Source organism: Natator depressus, chromosome 4, assembly GCF_965152275.1.
Source record: "Natator depressus isolate rNatDep1 chromosome 4, rNatDep2.hap1, whole genome shotgun sequence".
Taxonomy (NCBI): Eukaryota; Metazoa; Chordata; order Testudines; family Cheloniidae; genus Natator; species Natator depressus.
The window spans coordinates 140,120,732-140,137,310 of NC_134237.1; the positions used below are offsets into that span (position 1 = coordinate 140,120,732).

Genomic DNA, 16,579 nt, shown 5'->3' on the forward strand with positions numbered 1-16,579 from the left:
CAAGTTAGAGATCCCAGGACGTAACACGGCTACATGCTCAGCTCAAGATGTGGTACTGCAGGCTTGGGCTTATAGTTTCCGTAGGCTGCTTCTCTGTTGTCATCTGTTGTGCGCAATTTAGATACAGCCATCAGGCTCCTGGCAGGTGGCCAAGTGCATCCATCAGGCTACTTACCCATAGTTCCTGGTGCAGGGGTCAGAACCTTCAGCAATGCTACATTGCATGGGCTAATGGAACGTGGGAGTCCACCGCACATGCCAATCAGTTAGCCAGTGGCTTAGGACCTTTCTGTTCCTGCTGCTGCGGGGTGGATAAGAGGCATCTCTAAATTCAGTAAAAGAGGGTGATGCTTTATGGGTAGATTCCTTTCACTTCCCCCAGCAGGAGATGGAGGAGCAAGGAAACATCAGGCGGGTTCAGTCAGCGCCACCTTCCATAAAGTGGCCTCTGGTTGATTTCCAGACAGGATCTCTTCAGCAAGCTGAAGGTACTGGAGCTTTTCTGGATCTCTGTGGAATTCTGATAAAGACCAGCATCTGTCTGGGCATCTACCTTGAGGCAGCAGCTCTCCACACCACACCAACAGCATCACATACTTGATGTTGGCCATGCCAAAGCCTCTATGCAAAAAGCACGTATTATCTGGTGGTGGTGAAAGCTCTGTTCCATAGCTAGCCCTGCCTTTTGCTATGGAACCTGGTAGTCCAGAACCTGTAAAGGAGCAGCTCACAAATCCCAGCAGTACTAAAAGTTAGGGCTCTGGGATGCAGTGCCTTTAAAGTTTGGCCAGTCTTACCCCTGGGCATTGCTACCCCAACCACTAAGTTCTTATGCAGGAAAGAGGGTGGGAGATGTAGATGGCAGCATCCCCAGTGTAAGATATCCCCGTTTTCTGCTCCCTGGGACAAGGAGAGAGGCGTGAGGCGTCCTCCACACTTTCAGCTACTCATCAAGAATAGGCTGCAAAGGCAAGAGCAGTTTTATGCCAAGGCTGCTCTTGACCTAGCTACTCTGGCCCTTACGAATTCCCTGAGTGGACCAAAAATAATTAATTCAATCCAGCGGTTCTCGCAAGCTGCTTTAAACGTGGCGAGAAGTTTGGATTCTCCAGATCAGAATCACTTGTTTGCTGCTGTGGACCTTTAGCAAATCCTGATGGGTCCTCAGTGTCCAAAAGGTAGCAATAGGCCTCAAGAAAATCCCTCGGCTTCCTGACCCACCTGGGATGTCAATAAGGGGCAACTGCCAGTGACAACACAGCATCAGCTACCACAGCTTGCGCCAAACCCTGGAGCAGGTGGTTCAGGAGGGCTCTGCAACTACATCTGGTTGGTCATGTTGAGCCAACAAAGCCAACTCCCAGCACACACCTCACTGCAGGATCCTCTGAACGGCGTGTTAAATGGGGCACTTCTGTCTCTGGGATTAACCTGCTGGATCAGGCTCTGACCATGCGCTGTCGTCAGGGGTTTTGAATTCTTCTGTTTGGAGCTGCCTGGAGTCAGGGGCTTCAGCAGGGGCACATCTGATGGCAGCTGGCTCTGGGGACACCCCCCATGTTTGACAGTGCCCCGGAGGCAGTGCCATGTCGGAGAAACTGCAGCTCCGTGCCTCACTGTGAGCAGCAGGGCTCTCAGACGTCTGACAAAGCAGATCTGCTGAACCTCATGGGAAGCTGAATCCAAATCAACACAGGCACCACAGACAAACTCCAGTTCCCAGGAGTAGGACTTGTCATAGGCTTCCGCTTAAAGGTTGAAAAACCAACCAACCAAAAAAAAGGGGGTGGGGGGGGGAATCCACTGAAGCAGCAGAGCAGCAGGGAAGGAGCGCTGAGCACACACCCCCAAGAGCTGCCACACGGATGCACGGTAATAACAGAGCTGCAGAAACTATTCCAAAGAGAGGATTTCCAGAGTCAAGGCCTTCACAGCGCTAGGGAAAGGAGCCACCACCCCAGGAGGGCCATGAAGAGTGGGGTGCGCCGAAGAGTTTAAGAGGCAGAGAACTGAAACAGACATCACAATTATTTGACAAAGGCAGGGTCAGCCCAAGACTGGATACCCAGAAATGGATTGTGCCAGCTGAGCAGAGCCACAGTCCATGTCTAAGTGCAAGTATCTCTCCACCTCCACTAACTGAAGCTTCTGTGAGTGCTCTTAGAGCCAGCCACAGCCAGAGAACTGATGAAGTTTTCACAGGGATTTATTTATGAACCTTTCACTCATTTTCACCCACACAGTTATAGCAGAACACACTCAGGAGTTTGCCTTTATTGTTCAATTCTACCCGCAACAATCAGTCTGTACAAATGGCGTGGGGGACCCAGATAACACACACCAGCGTACAAGTGTAAAAAGTGCAACACACTGAGTACGTTTCCCAGACCTGAGGAAGAACTCGGGTGTAGCTTCAAAGCTCGTCTCTCTCACCAGCAGAAGTCAGTCCAATCAAAGATATTCCCTCCCCCACCTTGTCTCTCTGATATCCTGGGACCGAGACAGCTACAGCAACCTTGTTTTCTAAATGGCATTCATGGGAATATGCCATTGGCAGAACGCAGTGGAATCTAAATGTACACTACACTATCGGTGTGTGTTACAGTGAAGACTCTTGTCCACTATACACTGGCCACACACAGGCCTGGTTTACACTAGAAAATGAAGTTGGTTTAACTACATTGGGCAGGGGTGTGAAAAATCCACACCCCCTGCGCAGTGTAGTTAAGCCAACCTAAGTCCCCGTGTAGAAAGCACTTGGTCAATGGCAGAATTCTCCCATCCAGCTAGCTTCTGGCTCTCGGGGAGGTGGACCCCCTACGCCGATGGGAGACTCCTTCCCGTCGGTGTAGGTAGCGTCCACGCTGAAGTGCTACAGCACCGCAGCTGGAGTGGCACAGCCATGCCGCTGTAGCATTTTAAGTGTATGCAAGCCCACAGAGAAAGACTTCTGGACTGGACTTTGAAGGCACTAACAGCTCCAGAGAATCTCTAGTTACATTAGCACATTGCCATGTTCTCAGTTTGGATAATAGCTTTAGTTGGCAATTTTACCCAAACAGTGCCCAGCACTCCTCTGGAATAAGGTCTGTCTACTAGCCAAAGGCAACTGAGAGCTGCTTGTAGGATGCCCCTTACTTGGAAGTGTGCACAGCACAGCATTCACTGAGTCACACAGAAGCTGACAGGGATGTTCTTTTCAGTTATGAGAATCAGGGATCATATGAGAAGTGGAAAGAGCCAACAGGTCGTTGAATGACTCAACGCCTTTTCTAATGCAGGTTCCCGATTTTAGAAAGCTGGAATATATATGCACCTGTCCCAAGTCGTGTCTGTGTCAATGGGGTACTGCCAGCATCTTTTACAAATGCATTAGTCCTAGGACAATTACTAAATAGGTAAAGCTAGAGAGGAGAAAACACACTGGTTCTTAAATAGAAAAGGACGACTTGTGGCACCTTAGAGACTCACAAATTTATTTGAGCATAAGCTTTCGCGAGCTACAGCTCACTTCATCGGATGCATTCCTTCCTTGTTCTTAAATGGAACAATTAAAAATTAAAAAGGTGAGAAAGCTGATCAACACTGTCCAGTACAAAATAAGCGTTCTCAGAACTGGATGGAAGGTATGCATTGAAAAGTGACTGATTTCATGGTCATAGGAAGCAATAAAGGGCTCATGGGGCCAGTTCATAAACTAAGACATTTAGAGCTTCCTAACTGCTCTGGGCAGCGGGCCCAATACATGTTTTACTTCTGGGTCTTTAATGAAAGAGCTGCTGCCAGGCCAACGCTAGAACGGTCTGTGTACGCAAGAACACTGGAACACACTTGCAACAATAAACAGCAGCTACTGGCTTGTTCTACCATCTACTGCTCTTGTTGAACTCAGCAGCTTTCAGCACGATTCATATGGAAATAGTCATGAACCTGCACCAAAAATATTGCCATTAAGTAGCAGTGCTCATTCCTTAGAGAAATTACACTGTCATCACAGCTTATAGGCTGGGCGAGAGAAACGTTTGCCAGCTAAGTGAAGAATTCACTGTAAAAGAAGAGTTCTCAAGTGCATGGGATCCATTCTGTCCCCTCACCCCACACACACACACACACACACACACGCAGGCAGGCTCAGGAAAACTGACATGTCCGCTCTGCAATCCAGATGAGAAAAACACACTTCAGAAGGATCATCTGGTTCTTCTTTCATTTAAAAAATTAAATCGGGCTTGGGTCGTTCCATTTTCTTTAAAGAAAATCAAAACTCAGAGCATCCATAAGCAGACATGCACCTGGGTCCCTCAAGGACAGAGCAGGCGCATCTGCTCAAGAAACGGAGACATTAGTACAGTACACAAACTCCCAAGAGAGGCCCCTGGGAGTGGACACTGCGTGAAGTAGTAGAACAAGAGATGTAACACGAGATGGACAAAGTAGCAGCAGCTGCTGCATGCATGAGAGACGAGGGAGCCCTGTTTGTTATGAATCTTTTGTACTTGGGCTCAGAATACAACCCTTAAAAATGAGTCCAGAGCAATGAATGTTCTGCTGACAGCTGAATGGTCTCTGGGATGGTGCAAGCAATGGGGCTGCTCTTACAGGTCACCGGATGAAGCTCGGGTAGATTCTGCATACAGAGAATTATAAAGCTCGGCTAAAATAAAGGCAGGGAACAGACTGGCTCCAAGCCACCTGCTATGGGGCAGACACAAACTATTTGATGAATCACTGAATCAACTCCCAGTAATGCGCCCTAGAAACAAAGTTTTTCATTGCCTCCATTCAGCTGTGGTGTAAAATGGACAAAGCACTAGCTGGCTACGCTCCCCCTCACAAAGGCCTCAAACTTCCAGTATCAGATGGAGCAGGCCCTCGGTTTCAGCTTCAGACAACTCTGCCAGCCACAATCTGCCCATCCGATGAAGTGAGCTTATGCTCAAATAAATTTGCTAGTCTCTAAGGTGCCACAAATCTGCCCATTGCGACTGTTCGACTGACTGCAGCCCTGAATCTCTTCAGCTGGGACCCCGCTAGCCAGTCAGGCAGCTCCCCTGGTTGGCTAATTTATAAATCTGCCGAACCGTCAGCTAAACGGTACCATTTAGTTCTCCTATCTCTATTTTAAAACGACCCAGCATCTTCTGCCTCTGTACAGCACGAGGGGCAATGGAGGAGTCTGTTTGGTCCCTCAGAGTGCAGAAATGTGGCAGAGTGGTACTGTTAGCCCATACATATATGTTAGGTGCAGTATACACATTAATAGGTATTACATGCATGGTATTAACACAGTACACATTATGGAGATGGAGCTGGGAATTAATATTAACTGAATGTATTACGCTCTTCCCACAATTCTGTTCACCCATGTCAAGCATCCCACAATGCTTTGCAAAGCTGGAGTTAGCTTCGGCATTGGAAAACAGGAAACTTACCAAAGCAAAGATACATGAATGCTTTGTACCAAGTACAGTTAGCAAGTGCTTTCCTGGCTCATCAACACTTGGAATGTAGCATTCAAAATGGAGACATGAGAAAGTATAGGGATGCACCAAGGACAAAGCTGGCACAAAGTAGTGGGTTAAACTTAAAACTTTAAGTGATGTGTAAAGAGTTTTGTAACTTCTAAAATCACACCATAAATAGTAGCAGTTGAAATGCGCATCTTTGAAGCACACCTGTGTAAGGTGAACACGCAGCAAGAATTTGCGTCCCAGAAGGAAAGTATGTACATCTCCTTCTCGCACTGTATTGCTTTATCTTTATACATTTGACTAAGTTCGGTTATTTGGTCTTGAACATTAAGAACATGTAGTCAAACAATTGGCTACATCTCTGAAGGTATGTCTACACTACGAAATGAGGTCAAATTTATAGAAGTCGATTTTTAGAAAGCAATTTTATACAGTCGATTGTGTGTGTCCCCACTAAGCGCATTAAGTCGGAGGAGTGCGTCCACAGTACCGAGGCTAGCGTTGACCTTCAGAGGGTTGCACTGTGGGTAGCTATCCCACAGTTCCCGCAGTCTCCACCGCCCATTGGAATTCTGGGTTAAGCTCACAATGCCTGATGGGGCAAAAACATTGTTGCAGGTGGTTTTGGGTACGTGTGTCACCCCTCCCTCCGTGAAAGCAACGGCAGAGAATCGTTTCGTGCCTTTTTTCCATGCGGGCGCCATACTGCTTTCAGCAGACGGTGAGGTAAGACTGCTAACCGTCATCATCGAACCACCACTTCCGCTGCCACTCTGCTCTCCTGCTCTTGTCTCGATAGCGAATTTATCCATGTTGTCTCTCATGGGCTCCCACTTTCGCTGCAACTCAGCTCTCCTGCTCTCATGAATCCACCTCACAGGTCGTCAGCCACCGCTTCCGCTGCCACTCTACTCTCCTGGTGGTCTCGCAGAGCCACTTCCGCTGACACTCTGCTCAGCGGCTCTTGTCTCGCCATGACAAGGCGAACGTGCAACCCGCTCAACTGTTGTGTCCTGGCAGCAGACGGTGCAGTAGGTCTGCAAACCATCATCATTGAACGACCGCTTCCGCTGGCACTCTGCTCTCCTGCAGACGCCATGCCACGATAAGCATGGAGCCCACTCAGATCACCGCAGCAGTTATGAGCATTGTAAACACCTCTCACATTGTCCTGGGATATGTACAGAACCAGAACCTGCAAAAGCAGGCGAGGAGGCGATGGTAGCACGGTGACAAGAGTGACGAGGACATGGGCACAGACTTCTCTCAAAGCACTGGCCCCAGCAATTTGGACATCCTGGTGGCAATGGGGCAGGCTCATGCCGTGAAACGCCGATTCTGGGCCCGGGAAACAAGCACAGGCTGGTGGGACCGCAAGTGTTGCAGGTCTGGGATGATTCTCAGTGGCTGCAAAACTTTCACATGCATAAGGGCACTTTCATGGAACTTTGTGACTTGCTTTCCCCTGCCCTGAAGCGCAAGAATACCAAGATGAGAGCAGCCCTCACAGTTCACAAGTGAGTGGCAATAGCCCTCTGGAAGCTTGCAACGCCAGATAGCTACCGGTCAGACAGGAATCAATTTGGAGTGGGCAAATCTACTGTGGGGGCTGCTGTGATCCAAGTAGCCAATGAAATCACTAAGCTGCTGCTAACAAGGATAGTGATTCTGGGAAATGTGCAGGTCATAGCAGATGGCTTTGCTGCAATGGGATTCCCTAACTGTGGTGGGGCAACAGACAGAACACATATCCCTATCTTGGGACCGGACCACCAAGACAGCTAGTACACAGACCGAAAGGGGTACTTTTCAATGGTGTTGCAAGCACTGGTGGATCACAAGCGACGTTTCACCAACATCAACGTGGGATGGCTGGGAAAGGTACATGACGCTCGCATCTTCAGGAACTCTGGTCTGTATGAACAGCTGCAGCAAGGGACTTACTTTGCAGACCAGAAAATAACCATTGGGGATGTTGAAATGCCTATAGTTATCCTTGGGGACCCAGCCTACCCCTTAATGCCATGGCTCGTGAAGCCATACACAGGCCGCCAGGACAGTAGTCAGGACTGTTCAACTTTCGGCTGAGCAAGTGCAGAATGGTGGTAGAATGTGCATTTGGACGTGCATTTGGACGTTTAAAAGCGTCCCATTGTTATTACTGCTTGCTGTGTGCTCCACAATATCTGTGAGAGTAAGGGGGAGACGTTTATGGCGGGGTGGGAACTTGCGGCAAATCGCCTGGCCACTGATTATGCGCAGCCAGACACCAGGGCTGTTAGAAGAGCACAGAGGGCGATGCATCAGAGAAGCTTTGAAAACCAGTTTCATGGCTGACCAGGCTACGGTGTGGCAGTTCTGTTTGTTTCTCCTTGATGAAAACCCGCCCTCTTGGTTCACTCTACTTCCCTGTAAGCCAACCCCCCCTCCCGCCCCCCGGCCATCACTGCTTGCAGAGGCAACAGAGTCATTGTTGTTTCAAATTCATGCATTCTTTATTAATTCGTCACACAAATAGGGGGATAACTGCCAGGGTAGCCCAGGAGGGGTGGGGGAGGAGGGAAGCACTGGGTGGGGTGGGGGAGGAGGGAAGGACAAAGCCACACTGCACTTCCAAACTTATTGAATGCCAGCCTTCTGTTCCTTGAGCAGTCCTCTGGGGTGGAGTGGTTGGGTGCCCGGAGGCCCATCCACCCCGCATTCTTGGGCATCTGGGTGAGGCGGCTATGGAACTTGCGGAGGAGGGCGGTTGGTTACACAGGGGCTGCAGTGGCGGTCTGTGCCTTTCCTGCACCTCACCCATACGCCGAAGCACATCAGTCTGATCCTCCAGTAGCCTCAGCATTGCATCCTGCCTCCTCTGATCATGCTGCCGCTACCTTTCCTCTTGATCCCGCCACCTCTCCTGTTGCTCCCGCCTCCTGTCCTCACGTTCATTTTGTGCTTTCCTAGACTCTGCCATTGTCTGCCTCCACGCATTCTGCTGGGCTCTTTCAGTTTGGGTGGACTGCATGAGCTCAGAGAACATTTCATCGCGAGTGCGGTTTTTTCCACTTCTTATCTGTGCTAGCCTCTGGGACGGAGATCCTAGTCGCAGCGTTGAAACATTTGCAGCTGTGGGAGGAAAAAAAGGGAGATTAAAACTGAAAAAGACACACTGGCCATTTAAAAGGAGGGGCTGATGTTTTCGGGTTAACATACAGTACAAACCCAACTAACCCTCCCCTCCCCCCCCCCCCCCCACACACACCCAATTCTCTAGGATGATCGCTTCATCCCTCCCCCCACCGCGTGGCTAACAGCGGGGATGATTTCTTTTCAGCCACAGGCAAACAGCCCAGCAGGAACGGCCACCTCTGAATGTCCCCTGAATAAAATTCCCCTATTTCAACCAGGTGACTATGAATTATATCACTCTCCTGAGGATAACAGAGAGAGATAAAGAACGGATGTTGCTTGAATGCCAGCAAAGACCGGGCCCACAAGCTGCCATGCTTTCTTATGCAAGGATTCCAGACTACGTGCTACTGACCTGCCATGGTAAAGTGTCCTACCATGGAGGACGCAATAAGGCTGCCCTCCCCAGGAACCTTTTGCAAAGGCTTTGGGAATACCTCCAGGACAGCTTCATTGAGATGTCCCTGGAGGATTTCCACCCCATCCCCAGACACGTTAACAGACTTTTCCAGTAGCTGTACAGGCCGCGAATGCATCCCAAGTCTGCAGGGCAAAGTAATCATTAAACACGCTTGCTTTTAAACCATGTATTATATTTACAAAGGTACACTCACCAGAGCTTCCTTCTCCACCTTCGAGGTCCGGGAGCCCGGGTTGGGAGGGTATTAGATCTATGGTGATAAACAGTTCCTGGCTGTAGAGGAAAACAGTTTCTCCGCATGCCTGGTGTGCGCTATCATCTTCCTTGTCCCCAAAATCCTCATTCCTGTTGCGCGAGACTCCCCCCTTGCAGGAGTCCACGTGCAGGGGTGGGGCAGTGGTAGGGGCACCCCTAGAATTGCATGCAGCTCATCATAGAAGCGGCATGTCTGGGGCTCTGACCCCAAGTGGGTGTTTGCCTCTTGGGTTTTTTGGTAGGCTTGCCTAAGCTCCTTAAGTTTCACGCGGCACTGCTGCGGGTCCCTGTGATAGCCTCTGTCCTTCATGCCCTGGGAGATTTTTTCAAATATTTTGGCATTTCGTCTTTTGAAACGGAGTTCTGATAGCACGGATTCGTCTCCCCATACAGCGATCAGATCCAGTGCCTCCCGTTCAGTCCATGCTGGAGCTCTTTTGCAATTCTGGGACTCCATGGTCACCTCTGCTGATGAGATCTGCACGGTCACCTGTGCTGATCACCTTGCCACACTGGCCAAACAGGAAATGAAATTCAAAAGTTTGCGGGGCTTTTCCTGTCTACCCGGCCAGTGCACCTGAGTTCAGAGTGCTGTCCAGAGCGGTCACAATGGAGCACTGTGGGATAGCTCCCGGAGGCCAATACCATCAAGCTGCATCCACACTAACCCACATTCGACCCGGCGATGTCAATTTCAGCGCTAATCCCCTCGTCGGGGAGGAGTACAGAAATCAATGTTAAGAGCCCATTAAGTCGACAAAAATGGCTTCGTTGTGTGGATGGGTGCAGGGTTAAATCGATCTAACACTGCTAAATTCGACCTAAACTCGTAGTGTACACCAGGGCTCAGTCAATAGGACACTATGCACCAGCCTGGGCATTCCATGCAACTGCCCATAATCCCGTAAGTGAACTCTCCAAAGCCACTGTCCAGGGAGGCCAGGATCCCTGAATGTGGGAACAGGACACTGCCCATCTTTCTGAGTAGAGGTCAGGCTGTATCTCATGGAAAACAGAGTAGGGCAGTGCCCACCACAACCATCTTCAACTGCTTCTGCCCTTTGCTATTTCCCAAGCTGCTTACGGAAACTTGGGCATCTCTCCCCATTACTGATTGGGGTCAGTCTCCTTAAATGACCTGCACCTTGTCTCCTCAAGGAAGAAAAAGCTGGTGCCGGAAGCTGGTCCCATGAAAATGGCGACGTTGATTACTCACATCTGACCGGAGCGCCTCAGCACATGAGAGCAGAAAAGCTCCTGGGTCCCTGCTTCCAGCGTTACCACAACCTGAACTGCCAGGCTCCTGTGCCAACCTGCACATAAACGAATGGCTTTTCCACCACTCCCTGGTGGACATGATTCCAGGCTGAGCTACTGACATTTCCAAGGCAGATACCTACAGGTTTGGGTTAAGACAGAAAGGGGTCAAGCTTTTCGCTCATTGAACCCCTCAGATGTCAGTCTTTGCAGCTCTTACGCGCCACTATTCTACTGCAAGGCTGACATTTCAGGGAGGGGGACAGTCCCAGGTATTTGAGGCAGGACTTGCTCCCTGCACAGTAACTGCTATGCCAGACCGCACTGTAGCAATGAACAGAAGACTGTGTGAGCTGTAATTTCATTCCAAAACTGGAGAGAATGGCCATCTTGCTGCCTTTAAACAGCTAGCTTACTCTCCCTTCTCCACCGACCTGTCACACTGCAGGTGGCAGGAGGTTCCAGCACTCTCCCGGTGTTGCACTCCCTAGTGAGCTGGGCCAGAAGCGCACTGCAGCTGTTCACTCAGCTGTGTTCTTTATTTGTGCAAGTGCAGCATGGGCCAAAACATCAACTGCTCCCCTCAGCAGATTCACAACGCCTGGTCTTGGCACCTCTGGCGGAATGAATGCAGAATGACAAGAGCAGCAGATACCTTTGCAGAGGAGTACGAACTTCATTGCTCTGTAAGACTTTGTGCTACTGCACAGCTCCACGGTTACCAGCAAGAAGCTCCTGGCCTCCCCCTGCACCCAGTGTGCAAGCCTTAAAGGAAACTGACCCAAAGGTGCAGCAGAAGTTCTTTGATGTGTCATGTGGAAACAGCAACTGTCTCGACCCTTGAGAGAAATAGGCAACTGGGAGCCCTCGAGAAGAGTCACTCTGACCCCAGTGGAGGCCAGGGTGGAGTTAGTGTTACTCACTGAAGGTTATAAAGAGAGGCAACACCCTTGAGGCAAGAGGCTACCTATTCCACCCTCCCTGCTGAATACTGGGATCCAGATGGCAGGCAGAGAGTGGAAGAGCGTTGATTATTTGTATTTGCTCTTTGCCCCAGTTTAAGAGGTGGGCAATCTGCCACCCAAAATAGAGCAGGAGGAAACATCTTTTAAACCGATTAAAGCCCAGCATATACCATGCACTGCAAAGAGTTACCTAATCTCATTCATACGGATTTGCCTACTAATGATGTTATTTCTTTTTAAGCATTAGTAGTTTTACCAAATAGAACCTTGATTCCCAGACACTAAAATGGTCACAAGGGCCGCAAGGAAAAGAGCCAGCAAGTTGATTGACGGTTTCAACCCTTAAAATGGAACTGTGAGGAGCAGGTGGAGAAGAAATTTTACAAATGAGCTGAGGCTGGTTTGTCACACTGGGAGGAAGTTCTAGGACATACCTGTCTGATCTCGGTTTCCATCTCAGGGTTAGTCCCACAGTGTTAGTGAGGAAACCCCACTTGCATCATGGGCTCTCTGGTATCGGTTTGATTTATAATTACTCCTTTTAGAATGAGACAATTAATACTCTGAACAGATGGTACCGTGTGTGCACAGCCTGCCACCAACCCAATTCAGCGGCGATCTTCACAATGAAGTAAGGCAAAACTGGAAAGTAAAATCAACACACACTAAAGGTTGTATAGAAAGCGTCCAGGGCCAGGAAAGCCAGAGCTGGGTGTGAGTAATAGCAGCATGCAAAATAGCAGGGACAAGAGCTAGCGGGAGAGTGAAGTAACAGGGCCAAGCGCATGCAGATCAGTAAGCTCAGACACATGCGGAGATTTCAGACTGGCCAGAGGTCACACAGGAGGTCAGAACAAAGAGGCTTGGAACAGTTACTACAGTATCGCCCAGAACTCCAAACTTCCAGGGGAGCACAGCTTCTCCTCCTGCTCTGCTCCCCATTGGTACACGGTTTTGGAAGGGACAGACGCAGTTCTGGGCTCGGATTCTCCCTCCTCCCAAGTGCCAAAGGGTTCTATAGACTGGAAGTGAAAGCGCCACAGCAGCACGAACTGGCAGCCTATATGCAATCACTCACAGGAACAAGCAGGTACCGTCTCACCGCCTCTCTCTGGCATTTCTAGTGGGCCCATCACTGTAGTATCTGGGTGCCTAGAGTGTTTGCAGGATTTCCTTGTCAAAGTTACAACATTCCCCAGTCAGACTGCTCGGCTCCGCCGAGACCCGCATAGCTTTCCTTTTGCTACAACTGCAATTTGAAACAAACAACAGATTTGTGGGGATTTTCTGGCCTTCTCTTTTTCCCTGGCTGCTGCCATGATATAACAGGGGTGGGTGTAAGGGAGGTGGCTCTTTCAGGAGAAAAGTTAGTGTCTGAAAAAGAGGGATTTGGGAAAAACTGTCATTTTACAGGTTTCAGAGTAACAGCCGTGTTAGTCTGTATTCGCAAAAAGAAAAGGAGGACTTGTGGCACCTTAGAGACTAATTGGTTAGTTTCTAAGGTGCCACAAGTACTCCTTTTCTTTTTGTCATTTGACAAGTATTCCATTTAGGGAAAATGGCGACTTGTCTTCAAAGCAGAAAGAAAACGTTCGTTAGCCAGCAGTACCTGCTTCCAAATTCAGATTTTTTGCTCTTTTGAGACAGTGTTTTCCCTATTTCTGAGTTTATCTTCTTGGCTGTCTATTTGCACAAAATATTCCAGTGTCAACCCACCTCCCTTAGCAAACTGTTACACATCGATTCAAAAACCATACCAGGCCCTATGACAACACCTCTGATCATCCAGAGCAGTCACTGTCTGTTTTCACCTCTCCCTTTAGACAGTAAATTCAATGGGGCAGAGAGTGTGTCTACATCTATGGTGCACAGCTCTGAGCACATTGTTGGGGCTTTACTCAGGAGATTTACATCCATTACAGCAATAGCTGGAAGGAAACACAAGGCAACGGAATGTGAAAGCCAAGGTTAACGTATCAGCCTAAGCTATAGGATGAAGACCACAATACTTGTGTTGGGCCTTTGGATTCTAAAGCCAACTCTTGCGTGTTGGTGTCAAGAATTTCAATACATGCACCCAGAGAGAAATATGATGGGCACATTTCACAAGTACAAATAGTTAACTCACACCCAGCACTGGTGTGAAAGCTTTACCCTGTTGCTGTGAAGAAACAGCAGAAAGTTCTCAGAACTCCCAAGAAAAACAACATTGTTTGGTTTATGAGCCCATGTTCCCTACCAGGTTGTGTGGCAGGCTGAGAAGTGGTGAAGGATACCTTCCCACAAAGCAATGCTCTTCCCCCAGTCAGTCATGTGGACTCTAATTACCTAGCATCTTGTAAGCAAGCTGGGCCAATCTAGGCGCCGGAGAAGGGGAACACATGCAATGAGTAAACATGCGACCATACAATGGAAGGCACATCAGCAATGAGTGACAATGAGCCGAGATGTATTTGGGGGCATTTCATGCGGCCAGGAGATTCTGCGATGTACAGATTAATTGCCAAAAAAATGCACCACCTTTTTAGGTTTCACTCCGCGCTGCATGAAGAGGGGACAAAGGTTAGAAGTTAGAGTTTACACTGCCTGGACAGACAACAGAAGTGAACCATTCACACACCTGCATGTTACTATTCTGAGCGGTTATACAGCTTTCCCTGCTGTTCCTGAGGAAGGTACTTTGATCTGTACTGTTGAAGTCACCAGTCCCCAATGATACATACAATCAGCACGGAAGAAAGCACCCAGATTAACCTAAACAAGTCTGTGAAAGGTGACCTGCCAGCATGTAGCAGACAACTGAGCTGGCAGTTGCCTTGAGGCTTGTGGGCTTTATCCCAGAGTGGCTATAATCAGGCTTTGGCTCCTAGGGCATTAAGGCTTCTAAGGTTCCAGGAAAGAACATTTTGAAAGGCAAATGACTGCACATGACAGTTTAGTTAATTGTGAGGCAGTGGGGCCTAGTGGAGAGAGCACTGGACTGGACTCAGGAGACCTGGGCTCTATTTCCAGCTCTGCCACTGACCTGCCAGGTACCTTGGGCAAGTCACTGCCCTTCTGTGCCTCAGTTTCCCCACCTGTAAAAAACAGATAATGCTGTAGATACTGCCCTGCTCTTTGAAGGGCCTCACACTCTACTGATGACAAACGCTAGAAGAGCTGGGTATTATTTTGTTTCCAGTACTGTCAGTCAATGCATTTGGCCCCAGAAGCCTGGGATTGCTAGGGAGGTAGGTCTGCCCCAACCTCATCCCTAGCAAACACTTCCTATTCCAAACTGACCCCCCGTTCAGCAATCTCTGCTCAGCTGCTGACTGCACTACACCTGGTGATTTCTTTGCATCTTACAGCCATCAACACATCAAGTTCCCCACTGTAAAATTAGAGCTGAGTGAATTAAAACTGGGCAGGCCTGCAGTAACCAAGAGGGATATGAAAAATTGCTCATGACTGGGTTTGGGTTATAACTAATATTTAAGCCTCAAATTATACAAAGATAAGGGCTTGAACATGTGACTTTCCCCATTAGACAGATCTGCCCTGGCTGTGTCAAATCTATCTACCAAACCAGGCAGAAATATGTTGAGAGAGAGAGAGAAACAGACAGAGAGAATTTTCTCCTTTCCCCAAGTAGCACTGACCTCTACAGACATGCTACCATGAGTCACTTTCCATATCAAAACCAAAAGCACCATCATTATTTCAATTACCACAGCTGTCAGGGTGAGGCCGAGGGAGAAGGCTACTGTTGCCATATTTACACGTGTGTAAGCCTCTTATTTCATCCATGTTAACACAGGTCCAGTGTCCACCCTCCCAGAGATTAGCAGTACCGTTCTGCTTTGCCACCTCTATTCTAGCTTTACCAAGCAGCATGCTTTCTGGCAGAGCGTTCTCAGTCTGAGGCTGGGATGACAGACGCCCTTCGGGAATATGAACAGGTGGTGTTCACTTTATATTCAAATACCAGGAGCTTTTTACATAAAAACAGATTCAACAATACATGCATTTATTTATCCTCCATTTGGATCAGGACACAACACAAGGTACAAATTCTATGCTATTATAAAGTGCCAAGGGAAGTCTTAAAGCAAAGAGAATCTCTGATTTCTAAGTGGCTGGTTTACCACGATGCAGTCACAGATTACCAGCATTTATCCCCGGGATTAGCAGAAAGGACTGGAGATAAAATTCACATGAAATCCACCCCCAGCACAGAGACACATTTAAGTGATGCAACCTATGTCAAGAAACAACACTTTCCCGGTGTTACCCATACCACCTCAGTGTGTTAACATCTGTCCATTGCCCTGCTGGTTTACTGTTAACATTGCAATGGCTTTGGACCAAGAAATAGACCATTTCATTCCATTTTGGGGCTCTCATGAGCGAGCTTCAACGATGTGTTCGAGACAATATTTTAATTAAGGCAGGAATGTTTCTTAGTGATTAAAAAACTGGAACTGGGAAAAAGGACTCCTGGGTTCCATTCTCAGCTCTGCCACCGACTGATCGGGTGGGGGGATGTGCACGTGTTAACAACAGACACTTCTCCAATCTGCATCTCAGTTCAAAGTAGAAATCCTTACCTAGGATCATAGAATATCAGGGTTGGAAGGGACTTCAGGAGGTCATCTAGTCCAACCCCCTGCTCAAAGTAGGACCAATCCCCAACTAAATCATCCCAGCCAGGGCTTTGTCAAGCCTGACCTTAAAAACTTCCAAGGAAGGAGATTCCACCACCTCCCTAGGGAACCCATTCCAGTGCTTCACCACCCTTCTAGTGAAAAAGTTTTTCCTAATATCCAACCTAAACCTCCCCCACTGCAACTTGAGACCATTACTCCTTGTCCTGTCATCTTCTACCACTGAGAATAGTCTAGAACCATCCTCTTTGGAACCACCTCTCAGGTAGTTGAAAGCAGCTATCAAATCCCCCCTCATTCTTCTCTTCTGCAGACTAAACAATCCCAGTTCCCTCAGCCTCTCCTCATAAGTCATGTGTTCCAGACCCCTCATCATTTTTGTTGCCC

General features: G+C 48.6%; 1 protein-coding gene across 1 annotated transcript in view; it reads right to left on the reverse strand.

Moving 5' to 3' along the window:
- Positions 1-16,579, reverse strand: part of DCTN1 (dynactin subunit 1) — a 116,371-nt gene that overhangs the window by 48,750 nt on the left and 51,042 nt on the right. Inside the window, 1 exon segment of the mRNA XM_074951989.1 lies at positions 14,067-14,087. Within this exon segment, the coding sequence (XP_074808090.1) occupies positions 14,067-14,087 (21 nt within the window).